General features: G+C 40.6%; 1 protein-coding gene across 3 annotated transcripts in view; it reads left to right on the top strand.

Annotated features, from left to right (window-relative positions):
* SLC18A2 (solute carrier family 18 member A2) overlaps positions 1-16106 on the top strand; it is a 48902-nt gene that overhangs the window by 12823 nt on the left and 19973 nt on the right. For all 3 annotated transcript variants that reach the window (XM_084633436.1, XM_084633435.1, XM_084633434.1), the window contains 6 exons: positions 7270-7328; positions 8634-8717; positions 11343-11435; positions 12454-12543; positions 12649-12692; positions 12777-12837. In XM_084633436.1, the coding sequence (XP_084489562.1) occupies positions 7270-7328; positions 8634-8717; positions 11343-11435; positions 12454-12543; positions 12649-12692; positions 12777-12837 (431 nt within the window). The remainder of the gene's footprint in view (positions 1-7269; positions 7329-8633; positions 8718-11342; positions 11436-12453; positions 12544-12648; positions 12693-12776; positions 12838-16106) is intronic.

Raw genomic sequence — 16106 nt, 5'->3', positions numbered from 1 at the left:
AGTTTCTGTTTGCCCAATGAGTTAAGCACCCAAAATAAGTGGACATTTTGGAAAATCTTGGTTGTAGGAGCTCATCTTGTTCCCATTTAAAATAACAGAAACCCCCGGTCCTTCCCCCCTCCCCCCTCATATTGACATTAATGGCAGCAGGATGGATCCCTGCAGCTATCCACAAACAATCATTAATAACCTTGCTTAAATCTCAACTTATGTTCTTTTAGTATAGCTCATGCATGGGATTTAACTATTTGGAAAAGGTAGTAGCAAGCTGTATTTGAGCTAAAAAGAGAAAATGAAATGTTAAACAAAAGCCAGAACATCTCAGATCTGGATAAGTTTTTAATTACATGGTATTAACTCTATAACTTAAATTTTCTTTAACTTTGTAGAAAGTCTCCTTTGCATCTGATGCACATTTGGCAATTTTCAATCCAAAACATACTTTCCAAGACAAAATTACAGGAGAAATAAAAACAGGGCTTAATAATAATGGAAGCTTGTTGCTACCTTAGCTATGCAGAGTGACAGTTTGTTGGAAGAGGTAAGACCCTTAACAATATTTGGGTTTGCTTCCTGCTGCCTTATGTAGTCATTTACATAGATGTAAAGTGGGTGCAAAACAGCATTTTATATTTAGTTTACACACAGATTCATAGATTCTAAGGCCAGAAGGGACCACTGTGGTCATCTAGTCTGATCTCCTTCATAATATATGGTCACGGAACTTGCCCAAAATAATTCCTTTGGAACTATACCATCCATTCTCGATTTAAAGATTGTTAATGATGGAGAATCCACCACAAGCCTTGGTAAATTGTTGTAATGATTAATTACCCTCACTGGTGAAAAATTTACATATTATTTCCATTCTGAATTTATCTAGCTTCAGTTTCCAGCCATTGGATCTTGTTGTACCTTTGTCTGCTAGGGTGAAGAGCCTATTATCAAATATTTGTTCCACCACATGCATATGTATGGGCTCATCAAGTCACCCTTAACCTTCTATTTGTAAGCTAAATAGATTGAGCTCTGTCACTGTAAGGCATGTTTTCTAATGCTTTAATAATTCTTGTGGCTCTTCTCTGGCCACAGCATCACAGGAGTCATGTTCAGCTGATGATCTACCATTTACATGTGTAAATGACTACAGAAGGCGTAAGGAGGTTAAGAATCAGGCCCATTCACCTGGACCAAGAGAACAGAAGTATTAGGTAACAGGGCAGCAGTGAGATGATAGACTAAATTTCCTTTGCTGAAAATGGCAGAATTCTCAGAGTAAACATGTCAAAACGCAGAACACAGATAGCCTATTCTCAGTTACACCAATACTTCTCTGGAATAATGGCACTGAAATCAAAGTGTTTGCACCAGTGGGAGTAACAAAAAACACTGTTTCTGCTACCTTTGCCTTGTTTCAATTTTATTTCATTGCAACACAAAACCCATCAATGGTTTATCTCACTACCATAAGGTAATTTTGTTAATTAGTGTAAACCAGGATCTGAATGAACTCTTTCCTGCTGTTGATGAATTGGGGGGGGGGGACCTCCCTCGGAGCAAACCACATTTGCACAGCCACACCTACTTTGCCTAGGTGATCAGTAGACAGACCTGCATTGCCAAAGTGATCATTTTGGGCTGTTGTGAGTTAAAATTTACTTTAGTGTTGGATGTAGGGGCAAGGAAATGTTATTTTCTTTATTGTATGACTAAAGGACAGGAAAAAAAATAATTAAATTCATGGAGGTAAATGGTACAGGGAATGTAATGTAACATGAGTTTACCGAAAATAGATCATGCCAGAGTGACCTATTTTCCTCCTTTGAGAAAATAACGGATTTTTTAGATAAGGGGAAATGCAGTAGATCTAATATAGTTGGATTTCAGTAAAGCATTTGGCATGGTACCATATGAGAAATTATTAGTTAAATTAGGAAAGATGGGGATCAGTACAAGAATTGTAAGGTGGAAAAGTAACTGGCTAAAAGGGAGAAGGCAACGGGTTGTGCTGAAAGGTGAATTATCAGACTGGAAGGAAGTTACTAATGGAGTTATTCAAGGATTGGTCTTGGGACCGGTTTTATTCAATATTTTTATTAATGACCTTGGCACAGATTGGAGGAGCTAATGATACTACATTGGGAGGCATCATCAATACAGAGGAGGACTGGAATATTCTATCGGTAGATCTGGATGACGTTGAAGACTGGAGTGACAGAAATAGGATGAAATTCAATAGTACAAAGTGAAAGAATATGCACTTAAGGTCTAATAAGAAGAATTTGTGCTACAGCCTGGAGGCTGATGAGTTGGAAGCAACAGAGGAAGGGAAAGACCTGGGTGTTGGGGTGCTGATCATAGGATGACAATGAGCCACCAATGTGATGTGGCTGTGAAAAAGACAAATGCAATGTAGGTATTTCCAGTAGAGATAGAGAAGTATTAATGCCATTGTGCAAGGAACTGGTAAGACCACATTTGGAATACCGTGTACCGTTCTGGTCACCCACATGTGTGAAAGATTAATTTAAACTGGAATAGGTGTAGAGAAGCACTACTAAGATAGCCTACCTGATGAGAGGAGACTGGAAGAGCTTGGCTTGTTTAGTTTAGCAAAAAGAAGGCTGAGAGGGGAATACGATTGCTCTCCATAAATACATTAGGTGGTAAATACCAGGGAGGGTGAAGAGATGTTTAAGCTAAAGGACAATGCTGGCACAAGAATAAATGGATATAAACTGAACAAATTCAGGCTGTAAATTAGAAGATTTCTAACTATCAGAGGAGTGAGGTTCTGGAACAGCCTTCCAATAGGAGTTGTGGAGGCAAACAACACAATTAGTTTTAAGAGACAACTGGGCAAATTTATGAGTGGAATTGCATGGTGGTGTTGCTTGTGATGGCAGAGGGCAGGGCTCAAGAGGCCCTAGGGCTCACTTTCTGGTTTATGTCTTAGGTTCCAAAAAGCTCATGCTTTAGGGTTTCAGCTGGTCACCTACAGGGGTCAGGAAGAGATCCTCCCCCACCATGAATTCTGGGTGGGGGTTGACCTTCTTCCTCTGATGTATCAGGTATGGCCATGGTTGGAGATAGCTCATTGGATGGGATGGGCCATGGCTCTAATGTGGCACCAAGGAGTCTCTCTCCCAGGTGCTTGGCTGGTTGATTCTTGCTCATATGCTCAGGGGCAGGAGGCAAACCCATGTGAATGCTCCTCTGAATTCTGGCACTTCACTGAGCTAGGACAACCAACTGTGAGGGGGGTGCAGCAGAGGGAAGTGGCATGTTAAAGGGACATTCACCCATTGGACTTTCACTCTGCAAGGTGAGAAACTGAAGCAAAGGACTTGTGTTCAAGATACTATGGGGCAGATGTTTTAATTATTGTTACTTCACTATTGTGTACTTACTTTTGAGTCATTATTGTGGAGTTTTCCCAAATTAATAAGTTTCCTTTGGCTCTTAATAAAAGTTTTCTTTTGTCATACATAGATTTGGTACTTGGGAGCAAGAAAGTATTACCTCTTGGCACCTAGGGGTGTTTAGTTCTTTCAGATTTCTGGGTGGGGGCTTGAGCTGGATTTGTCTTGTACTGTTAAAAGGAACCCCTAGATATGGAACCTTGTTGATGACGATGCCACCTGGCAGAAGGGTTACATGAGTGTAATCACTACCAGACAATTCTGTAATATTGGCTCCATCTTGTCACTGAATCTCAACAATTTATACATACTTTATCCATAGCTGCCTTCCCCCACTGATTAACGATAGGTATTTTTCCTGAAGTCAGAAATACTTCCGAAAGCTTTTCTAGCTGCAGAGAGCCCTTTGAAACATATTGGATTTTGTCTCAGATTTACCACTGAGCAAGTAATTCCCTACTTGTGGAATTAAAAAGAGAGTGAAAACAAAAGGAGCAGAAGAGATTTACAGGTCTCAGGGTTTTCCTCTGCTGTATGGTGTAGAGATATCACAAATCTGGGGAGAAAAGTCATGGGAAGGGAACAGAAGCTACATGAAATGTTCTAACCCTTTGCATAGTCACAACATTTTCCTGTACACAAAGCACCACAGAGCAACGAGGGGGAGTGGCTCAGGAGAAAGGGGGAGGAGTAATTAAAATAGTTGCTTTGTGGGCTTATTTACATGTTAAAAAAAGTTTAGTAACTGATCTGATTGGAGCACATACTCCTAATCTGTGCATTGTAAACTCTGTTGGAGGGGTCACCTATAGGGGTCAGGAAGAGATCCTCCCCCACCATGAATTCTGGGTGGGGGTTGACCTTCTTCCTCTGATGTATCAGGTATGGCCATGGTTGGAGATAGCTCATTGGATGGGATGGGCCATGGCTCTAATGTGGCACCAAGGAGTCTCTCTCCCAGGTGCTTAGCTACAGATCAGGACCTAATGGTTGCACAGCAGCCAACTGCTGCTATTAGCACACATCTGCTATTTTAGGAGGATGTGCAGGTGTATTAAGAAAAAAGAAAAGGAGTACTTGTGGCACCTTAGAGACTAACCAATTTATTTGAGCATGAGCTTTCGTGAGCTACAGCTCACTTCATCGGATGCATACCGTTTCGGTATGCAAATGGTATGCATCCGATGAAGTGAGCTGTAGCTCACGAAAGCTCATGCTCAAATAAATTGGTTACTCTCTAAGGTGCCACAAGTACTTCTTTTCTTTTTGCGAAGACAGACTAACACGGCTGTTACTCTGAAAGGCGTATTAAGAGAGGACCAAACAGGAAGAGACACTGCACATCTGTAAGGTATGGATGAGGGTTTTCCCAAGCTTATTTGTTACCCAGCCCTTGCCTTCTAGTGAGTCAGGAGCCCCATGCCAAGTTGGTGATGCTGCATCAGATCAATATCTCCCCAAACCCTGGGCAAGATTTCAGGCAAGCCTTTCCTTTCCCTGTGTAATTTCGATAGTGGAGGGATCCAGGGCTATAGTAACTTGAGCCAACAAACACATCTTTCTTCACTGATCATCCAAACATGTTTTTCTCAGAACAACTAGTGTCGGCTTCTTATATATGGATTTCCTTCCCATCTGTTCCCTTTCCTTACCTTTTTTCTTATTGCAGTACCACCAAGGAAGCTGGTGTTCAGACCACCAACTAGGGATAGAAAAATAAAGTCCAAATCATAGGTTTTTTCACAAACTTTTGTTCAGGGCTTGCTTTATTTCCAGAAAATGTAAACTCAAAATCAGAATAAAATTCAGACTAATAGCTAATAACCCTTTCTACCTTCAGTCAGCTGGGAAAGAATAGGGGACACACCCTCCCCTGCCCAGATCAGCCTGATGGTAGACAACAACCCAGTAACATACCAGACACCTATATACCTTGTCACTCTCCCAGAGACCCCATTGGACAGTGTCTGGTACTTGCACATACTACAAAATGGTGCCTGCCCTGAAAAGCTTACAATCTAAGTAGACAAGACAGAAAAAAGGAGTATTATTCTTATTTTACAGATGGGAAACTGAGACAGAGATAGATTAAGTGACTTGTTCAAAGTCATACATGAAGCCTGTGGCAGAACTAGGAATTGAACTCAGATTTTCTGAGTCCCAGTCCTGTTACCTAATCCTAAAACTAACCAATTTGCTTTAATTGTTATCTTAATACCTAAATAATTGTGCCATATATTTTTAATATAGGAGAAGCACTTAGAGCAAATCTCCCCCTTCCAATCCCCATTGCAGATTTTTATTTCATATTCTACATTTCTTGCATATACAGAACTCCCACTGATGCTAATGGGAGTTCTGCACATGAGTGAGTGCAGCATTTGCCCCTCTAAGACAGGTGTATTTTCTGCAGTCCATAATTAAGGAAGATTCCTATTAACAATTAGAGTTTCATTTAATTCAGGGCCATGCCATTTGGTCCATATAACTCAGCAGCATTCTATTGCTTAAAAATACAGCACACCGACTGAAGGAAGTTCTACAGTAGCTGAATGAGCCTTTTAAATGCATGGCCTCTCCCTATCACCTTTCCATCTTCTCTGCCCACTTCCTTTTCTCCTTGTACCTTTCCCCCTTCCCTGAAGTTTGCTTCTGTTCTTTATTTTATTTTAAAAAATCAGTTTTTACATAAAATAAGGATAAGGCAGAATAAGATTTAAAACTATTTGAATTTGTATAAGCAATTTTTTGTAAACTGTAATACAAATAATTGATATTTATTTTAACTACTCATATTATATACAATCAAATGTTTCAAGTAGAGTTAAGGTTAGGTAGCAAATGGTTAACATTATGAGAAGTTTAAGTATAGTTCATTGTGTTTGTTTTCCCCCTATATATTAAAAGATTTAATAAATAGTTAAAAGGAACAAAAGTTCTACAATAGAAATTCTTCCACTGTTTTGCTTGCAGTGCTAAACTGATCAAGCCTACCAGTTTAAGGACCTGATCCTTGCAAGTCATTGGAAGGGTCATTCAGCACTCCTTAAGAAACAATCAGCACTGTGAGGTTTTGGAGCCCTTAAAGGATTTCTTTACAAATACATTTGAGGCTCACATAACAAGGCTCACATACCACGGAAATACTCATTTTGATGAAAAAGCCATTTCTTTGTAGCAAAACATTGCCAATGAAGAGTTTTGACCAGCTGTATTCGTATTCCTGAAGCCTCAGGAGAAGCAAAGTGTTATTTTAAGTCTCTTTGGGCCCAATCCTGCAGTTCTAGTGTAGGCAAAACTCCTGATGAAGTCAATGGAAATTTTTCCCAGGTAAGGGCTAGTAGACTGAGTCTGTCATTGGCCTGACCATATCTCGCTGCAGTTAGTGGGACTGTTCTATGTGCTCTTTCTAGTCTAGTTTCAGTGTATAGAGAAGAACAGAATAGTTTCTTAACCAACAGTGAGATATTAGTAGAATATTTCAGAGTTCAATATGCAGAGCCAAATTCTGCCAGGCTTACACTCCATGCAACGTCTCTGAAGCCCAGGGGGATTGCAGAGGATATAAATATAGCAGAGTTAGACCAATAGAATTATAAGGGGCAAGTCATTTGAGATTTCTAATACAGAACACAATCTATTGAATGAGAAGGTATGTATGTGGCCAGCATACATTGATTCAAATCCAAAACCCACAAACCGAGCTGCTAAGTTTTTGCAATTTTCTTAATACATAAAAGCAACCGTCCTTTGCCTTCAGCAAGGAATTCACCTCAACAAACCTGTTTTAAAGTGTGCATGAAAAAGTACCATTCTTAAATATATTTGTGTTGACTTTGTTTTCCAGAATAGGTTACCAGATTCCAATGTTTGCTGGCTTCTGCATCATGTTTGTGTCGACAATTAGTAAGTGCCTGTTTTTTGCATACTTCGATGCAGATGCTGCATTTTTCATAGATGACCCAGCAGACCTGTCTCTCTCAGAAGACTCCATGTTTATATGCTGGGGGAGAGGGGGACCTTATTTTCAAAGTAAAATACTGGGATGCCTGTTACAGGAAGAAGTTGGTGCTGAGATTTGAATGCATGTCTGGAGGGATTTTGGTAGGCATCAAGTAGGTGTACATGAGCTGGTAGGAGAAAAGGATGCCTATTCTTTCTCTTCATCTGGGAAACTCACCTGACTTGTTTTCTGCCACCCTGTGGATTAGACTATGGCTCACGCTAGCACAAATCATCAGTAACTCTATCAAAGTCAGTGAAAACTGGTGAAAGTACAGAATAAGGCCATAAGTGCACAGGAGGGCTGGTTCAAGGGCTTGTGCAAGGTCAGGGGAGGAGGTACTTGAGACTCATGTGCGTTCAGCCAGCAAGTTGTCAGCTTCACCAGCTCAGCTGGTTGGGTACTCCTTCAAGTGGCCAACTTGCAGATTTTGTAAAACTGACACAGGAACAGGCCCTGAAAGAGTACATTCCTTGTTTTCAGGGACAAGTGTTCACCCTACACTAATGCCAGTGGGGAGTCTTTCCAGAGTAGAGTGTAGGATCCGGTGCAATACCCAAGAGGCTAGACAGTGCCTTTAAATACAGCTTTATGCAAGAGGCAGTGCACAGATGCAGTCGTCCAGGGGCAGCATTGGGAGGCACTGTGCCTCACAGACACAGTTTCTCTGGTGCTCCCCTATTAGGAGGAGCTGTAAGTTGCTAGAGCCCTGACAGGGGTGCCACACATTCCTCTGCATGTCCAGCCAACTATGTGAGGCAGAACACGGTGGGAAGCAGAGTAGAGCCATTGCTGAGCCTCCCTTTGCCCACTTACTTGTGGGAAGGAGCATCTGGGGTACAGCCCCTGCTCTCCCCAATGCCCGGAGCTGCAAATTGGGCCATGCTAATGCAGCAGTGCAGGGAGATGGGGTGAAGGCAGGGGCAGTTGCATTAGACCAGTGCATATTCTAACCCTTACTCATTAGTAAAGATAGCTTGTATACATTTTTTTTCTGTGTTACCAGGAGGCTTAGATGTGGAGAAACGATTCAACACTGACAAATCTAAATGTAATAAGAGAAAATAATGTGGTTAGCATTGAAAGTGACAACAGTGACAGAAAACACTTGGCTGAATGGTGTTTTCATGATTGTTAAAATATCTTTAACTTTTTAACCTCGTTAGATTTAACTTGATTTTTAAAATCTACCTCGTCCTTTTCTGCAGTGTTTGCCTTCTCAGGAAGCTATACATTACTATTCATAGCAAGATCTCTTCAAGGAGTGGGTTCTTCCTGTTCTTCTGTGGCCGGTAAGAATGAAAGTGTATATGATAGATTAAATTAACTGTATTTTAGCCTGTCATTCTAGTGACAGTCATTTCCTTAATTGTGTATTTTGTCTGGCAGTTTCAATAATAAATGTAGAATTCAATTACATTCATTTTACTTTATATGCAAGAGGCTGGCTGAAAGTATCTCAGAGAAATGTCACTTCCAAATTCTTTGGTATTTGGGTCACGTTACTGTAGAAGACTAAAGATCTATGCTTTTTCAGATACTTGTGTAGAAGTGTCTTTAGATTTTTTTAATTCTTTTTATCAATGTAAAAGGTCAGCAAGAACAGATGTCTGCACTGAAGGCTGGTAGCTTGCCACTTCCCATTATAAGACCTTGTTTTCAGTTGCTTATAAATTTGCCAAACCTTAACTGTTTGGGCTGAGATTTCTATGCTAGGAGTCTGCGTAAGGCTGAATTTATTTATTTGTTTATTTAGAAAATTTTGCATCAAAATAGTGCACAGAATGAGAGTCTGAATAAGAATGAGGCTAGGGAAAAACACATTGTTTTGACCATTTAAAAAAAAATCACGTCATCAATTTTTTTTATTTTTTTTTGTTACGAAAAGCCTCCATGCTTTGGAACAGGGACTTGAAATTTAGCAGTGAGTGGCCTTTGTGTCAGGGATGTGCCTTTGCCATCTTCATGAAAGCCCACACAAATTTAGTCAATTTAAGTCTTTGCAAAATTGCAGTACGCACATGCTAAGCAAAGACTTGTTAAGAGGTTGGCAGCTAAATTCCATGAAGACTCCATCTGCACTGGGCATGCTCCAGCCCAGGGCTAAGCAGGACTTTCCTGCAGCTCTGGGCTGCTTGGGTGTTCAGGGCCAAAGTCTGGACATGTGAATCAATGGCAGGGAAAACTATCTTTTCTATACTTTCAGTGATGCCAGCAACATCAATTGGATGAGGAGTCCAGGGGGAGGGGCACTAGGACTTGCTGGGCAAGAAGACTAGGAATGGGAGGAGAAGCCTAAGAAGGGGCTGTCTATGTGAGGAGAATGTAACTGTGATGAAGATCAAGGGATAGAAAAGAGACAGGACTGGGAGAGGAACAGGTTGGAGGGGACAGGACAGAAAGGGTCATGGTTGGCAAGGAATGAGAAGAATAGTCTATGCCAACTACAGTATACTCCCCCTCCAGAGCCTGGAACAGAATCAGCACTTCCCAGTCTCACCATTCATCTGCTGTCAGCAAATGTCTGTGAAATCCAGTGGCAAAGTGTCCCATCTGCCTTTAGTGTTGGTCCACATAGACTCTCTATCAGTTAGCTCAAGTGCCAGAAGTCTGTACAGTGGCTCTAAAGGTTCCAGCCTTGCTGGTGACCCCTTTGCTTGTCACATGCCACCTGACTCATGAAGGAATTTGGTTTTTTTCAGTTTGCCTTTATAAAGGAAATTAGAGAAAAAGAACATTAAGATTGCAAAATCACACTCAAAAAATTAGGAAATGACAGAATTAAGATTGCCTGAATGTAAAAGCTTTATGATACAGTCTTTAAGTTACATGATCACATACTATTTTTTCCACAGAAACCCTACCACATTCAGTACACAGGATTGACCTACTCTGACCCCAGCCTCACTTGTTGCAGAAGTTAGAAAATGTAGTGAATCAGATAAAGGATTTCAGGCAGACAAAGAATAGACTCATGATTAAAGTAGTTGAATGCTGCCCTAGAGAATTGAATTCTACCCCAGCTTTTGCCACACAGTTCCTATGTGATGCTAGTCAAGTCACTTAAACCAGACTTTTCACAAGTGGTCACCAATTGTGTGTTCCTCATTTTCTGAGCACCTGACTTGAGACTCTGGGGTCTGATCTAAAGTACTGCTGAACACTGGCAGCTGCAACAGAATTCAATGGGAGCTATGCATTGAACATATCAACTGCTGTATAGTGCTAAGTACTCTGAAAAAGTCAGGTCCTAGGCATCTCAATTTGGGCACCCAAAATTAGCAGATACTATTGACCACAGAACAGAGGTCAGTATCCCCTCATTTTAAAGGGGTGTTCTGAAACTATATGCATTAATGTTTGTGAATTCTATAATGACGAGCACCCTTGAAAAGTCCATGAAGAAATTAGTAATTCTGTCTTCAGTCAGGATTTGAATTGTGTACAGTAAATAAGGCCGAGGACCACACATTGAACAAGGAGTAAAGAACATATTGACTAGCTGCTCACTCAGTGAGCACTCGCCATGCGGTGCACTACATGGAAAAAAGTAGTATATGATCATGTAATTAGTGACTGTATCATAATGAATACATAGAAGGGGTCCAAAGTAAGGTTGCACAGGCAGCCTTCGTTCTGGCATTTCCCATGAGTGCTTGATTTCGCAACCTAATAATGTTCTTTTAATATAGTTTTGGTGTGTGTAATGGCATATATAATGAGGCATAACCTTATAAGCCATCTATGCTTGCAGGACTTCCTTTGACTTCAGTGGGAGTTACACGTGGAGGCATGCATATATATACACACACACAGTAAATGTCTAATATCACATCTTTCTAATATTCAATAAACTGGTGTATAATGAAAATAAGTTATATTATAGAACTGCCTAATTTTTTTTTTTTAAATTTTAGGGATGGGTATGCTGGCCAGTGTTTATACAGATGATGAAGAGAGAGGCAATGCAATGGGAATTGCATTAGGAGGACTGGCTATGGGAGTATTAGGTCAGTGAGATGAAATATTAATGGGAACAAAAACAAACAAAAAAACCCCAAAACCAACCAACTACCTGCCCCAAATCCAAAAAACCCACAATGCACATCTGTAGTGTATGGATGTTATAGGAGATTCCACTTGGTATCTCCCCTCTATGAAACAGGATTTTGTCATCCTATCTCCAGTTTATATTAACAGAGCACACTAAAAATAGTTTTAAAAAGTTAAAATAAATTTAATATGCAGATACATTTTGCTAAAGGAAGACAAATCTTGTAACTTTCAAAGTCTGTCACCAATCATCTTCTCTGATTCAGAATGCCTCCCCTTAGCTGTGTGCTGGAGAATAGTGATTAACATCCAGAGATATCATTGTTCATTCTCAGTTACATAGGTGGCTTTTAAGCAGTGCAGCTGCAGTTTGTTTGGAAAAGCCTTTGAAGTTAGAAATACAAACACTATGGGCTATGTTCTCATCCACATAAATCTATCTTTAAATCCAAGAGTTGAACATAGATCTGCCAAAGGTTTGGGCCCATCCTGTTCCAATTAAAGTCAGTGGCAAAAAACCTTCCTGACTGCACCATGAACAGGCTCTAAGATCAGTATTTCTACCAAACTCATCCTCATGAGCACCTTTCAGACCCTTTGTCAGGTTTCTAGCATTCTTACTTCCATAGGGACAAAATCCTGCTTGCCTTATTCACACAGATAGTACTAGGGAAATCAGTGGACCTGACTGTGTGAGTAAAGCAAGTGGGATCTGGCCCATGCTTGACATTTCTTGTTTGAGCAATGTTTGTAGACTGCAGACGACAATCCCTGGGAAATTATCTAATCTAATCTATTCTATCTAAATATGTTCCTTATACTGAGTTATAGTGCTTTGGTTATTTTAATTAATGACCATTAAGACGGATGGGAATTTTAGCATTGAATTTCAGTGTTAAGAGAACTGGTTCTCCAATATGCTGAAATCTTAAAAGAAAAAGGACCATGAATGTTTTCCTTGTTTTTCTTTCCTAGTGGGTCCACCTTTTGGGAGTGTGATGTATGAGTTTGTGGGAAAGACAGCACCTTTCCTTGTGTTGGCAGGATTAGCTCTGTTAGATGGAGGTCAGTAAATACTAACATTCATAATTCTGTTTAATTCATTCATTTTTACTGTGTAGTATAGCCACCATCTTAAACAACAGCTACAGCATTGATTTCTTTTTGCAGCTGTTCAGTTATTTATTCTACAACCATCCAGAGCACAACCAGAAGTAAGTACCACCATAAAAAACGACTTTATATAATGGGTGATGTTTTGCCCTTCCTAACCCTGCGATTTTGTTATTGTCTGACAGACTCAAAAAGGGACACCATTACTGACTCTCTTGAGAGATCCATATATCATTATTGCTGCAGGTACAGTTTAATTCTTATAGAGTTTAATTCTGACTGTGCTTTTTTGCTGTACCTTGAATCCCGGACTGCCTTACTCTGGCCCTGGTTACGAATAACTTTCTACCAGTGCATCACAATTATTTGCAATGTTAATTTAAAACAAGGTTCCAGGAACAAAATAATTCATGGACATTCAGATGGGCTTAAGATGCAAGTCTTGGATTCACGTCGGACTTTGACCTTCCTAAAGAGCAGAGATTATGGTTCACATCCATCTCTGCGTAGGACTATGTAAAGCATGCATTGTTCACCTGAGAAACTTGAAGGAAAAAATACTTATATCAGTTAGGCTTATGTCAATACACACTCTGGTCAGCTAAACACATACGTAACTCTTTTTCAAAGCCTATTATTTACTAGGATAAATGCTTTGCAATAAGGAAAACTCTAATGGAATGGGAAGGGGTTAAGTGAGTTCCGCTGACTCACTGAGGGTATGTCTACATTGCAACCAGGGATATGAATGGCAGCTTGTGTAGACATACCTGCATTAGCTGTACTCTAGCTAGCTCATGAAAAAATAGAAGTGAGGATGCCACATGCGGGCTTCTGTACTAGCTCCATAAGCAAGTACATACCCAAGGGGGTCAGGGTACGTTTACATGAGATGCTATTCACAATCTCATACACAATGTAGGTGAATCTTGAGTCAAGAGACAATTGTGCCACCTTGATATATGTGAAGTGTGGCTGTCTGGGGAGAAAAAAGATCCAGCATGTTGCTGAGCAGTTGTGAGGGAAGATTTATCAGAGCATCCAAGCCTGGGGAAAAGGATTAAGATGAACTTTGTTTTCATTAGAAATGGTGTGAGTTTGGATTGTACCTAGAGAATGAACTACATTTATAGGATTTTGGGAGAGGCGCCTGCTCGCAGATAGCTCAGGGTCTAATGGTAAGTGTCATTTGCTATTACAGACATTATTGATTTGATTAATCTTTCCCACAGGAAGCTATATAGCTGGCTGATATAGCTATATAGGCCACACCTTAGGCTCAAATAAGTTTGAATTTTCCATTCTCTCTCTCAGGGTGCTATGCTAGGCGGAATTGGGTGGGGATGCCACTGTTCATTGTGAGCCCACTGGGAACTGTCAGGCTTGCAATGTACAGGAAGCTTATGGAGTATAACCGACTTGTAATCAGAATTACAGAATTAGCTACCAAGGCAAACCTTTCACTGCAGCTCCAGTGGGAAGCCTTGCTAACCACAAGTAAAAGTCATGAGCATTTTAGGAGTTATAAATGTACTGACACTTTTAAAATGTTTTCTGCATTCTCATTTTGGAGGTATTAGTTTCACAGTTATAAGTCCAGACTCCAGGGCCTCTGCATGTAGGTCAAATTCTTGATTCGTAATTGTCTACTTTATAGTCAAAGGTATATGCATTTCTCTAACTAGTTTGGCTTATGTGTAGCAAGAGGCTCTATGAAAAGATCTCTTGATATTTCTAAGAGGTGCTTCTTGTGCCTTGGTTTACATCCAACAGAGCTTAAGCTCAACCATGGAAAGCTTCTCCTTGCTCCTGTTGCTGTACCTTATTCCTTTATATATCGTATATTCAGTTATCACTCCTTGTTGCTGATGGGTTCAGCGCTTTTATTCTAATAAATGTCACAGCAAATAGGATGCCAATACAGTCATTGGAGCACTGGTACAATATGGTCCTTATGGCCAGCTCTGATAAGCAACTGGGCTGTAGCATTTGAATGATTGTCAAGTCTCATGTAGAATGCATGGAAACAGTCCAGTCTGGAGATCATAAAGGCACGGATAACTGTGGTAGGGCCCACAGAGAGAAATGGTCACAATTTTATGCCAAATAAAAATGATAAAAGGCACTTCTGGGTCCCTAATTGCTTCTGAAGCTCCAGGTGGCTTAGGTAGCCAGAAGTACCTCCGGAGTGCACACCCCATTAATGTGAGTTTGGTAGATCCTCTCAATCATGAGGGCAGACGCTATCTAGATGCTTTCTTCAGCTAACGTTTCCATCTTGTCTGGATTAAGCCTCAGTGAGCTCATTCTATTTTGAATCCCTATTTTGGTCAGCAGCCAGGAAAGCAAGAACAGTCTATACCATTGGGGTTTAAAGAAAGATCTAGAATTCTGTGTCATCCAAATACTGGTGACATCGCACCTCAAACTGCCTCAATGTTTCCTGCAGTAGCTTTCACACATGGACAGTATATAGCACATTCAGGGATGACAAATTAGAGTCATATCATGAGAAAGCCCTGAAGAAGGAAGAGGGGTATGTGTGTGTGTGTGAAAAAGCAAATAGATACCACCTTCTGGTATCTGTATCAGAAGCAAAAGACTGGAACCAGACAACTATCAGATGGTCTGCAGTCAAGCAAAAAAAGCTTCCTGGTCAATGATATCAATGGCTACTGACAGATGATAAAGAAACATCCATGGATGTCATTGCTTGGAAGAGATCAGCCAACACGGGAAGTGCAATCCCTGTATCATATCCAGATCTAAAACCTGATTGAAAGGATCAAAGAAAACTGAGCACTCCAGGTGGATGAAGTTGGCTTGACAAAGTCAAGTTGCCTTAAATAACCTGGTCCAAAACCAGAATAAGTGAAATACCATGATAGTAAAATTTTAACATCAAGATGTGGTTCCTTGAGCAGGGGTCTGACAATTTTCCATTTGAGGAAAGTATCTTTAGGAGGGCGTTAATGGTCTCCACCAGTAATGCACCCAGTGCATCCCTACTTGATTTTGTCAGCCATGAGGAGCCAGGGTCCAAATGAATGGTAGCAGTTTGAAGTTCTCCCATCACCTACAGGAACTTTGCAAGGCCAACAGGAAATAATTCAGGAAGAATGTGGCATATGTCTTGTCTAAATATGAATCTCACCTCACCTCATGAAAGAGGTCAGTTCAGTACTGTAGAGAGATACGGATGACAAACGTTTATTATCTGCCTCCTGATAATAAGGGATCAGTAAGTTGGCATATAAGTCTTTCCTAGACCTTACAGAATACCAGCTCAGACTCCTATTGTTGTGCTGGAATATGTCCTACCTACGTAATAAAGATATGAAGTACCATGGTCATAAAGTAATTACAAGGTTGTTACAAGTGCTGGGTTGTGGCAAACCCTAGAGCAGCGGTTCTCAAACTGTGGGGTAGCCTGGACTGACTTAGACTTGCTGGGGCCTGGGGCCAAAGCCCGAGCCACACCGCCCAGGACCCAAGCCCAAGGGCTTCAGTCCTGC

The sequence above is a fragment of the Lepidochelys olivacea genome, assembly GCF_965140295.1.
Source record: "Lepidochelys olivacea isolate rLepOli2 genome assembly, chromosome: 7".
Lineage (NCBI taxonomy): Eukaryota > Metazoa > Chordata > Testudines > Cheloniidae > Lepidochelys > Lepidochelys olivacea.
The sequence above is the reverse complement of the archived record's forward strand: the minus strand, read 5'-3'. Positions and strand labels throughout refer to the sequence as shown.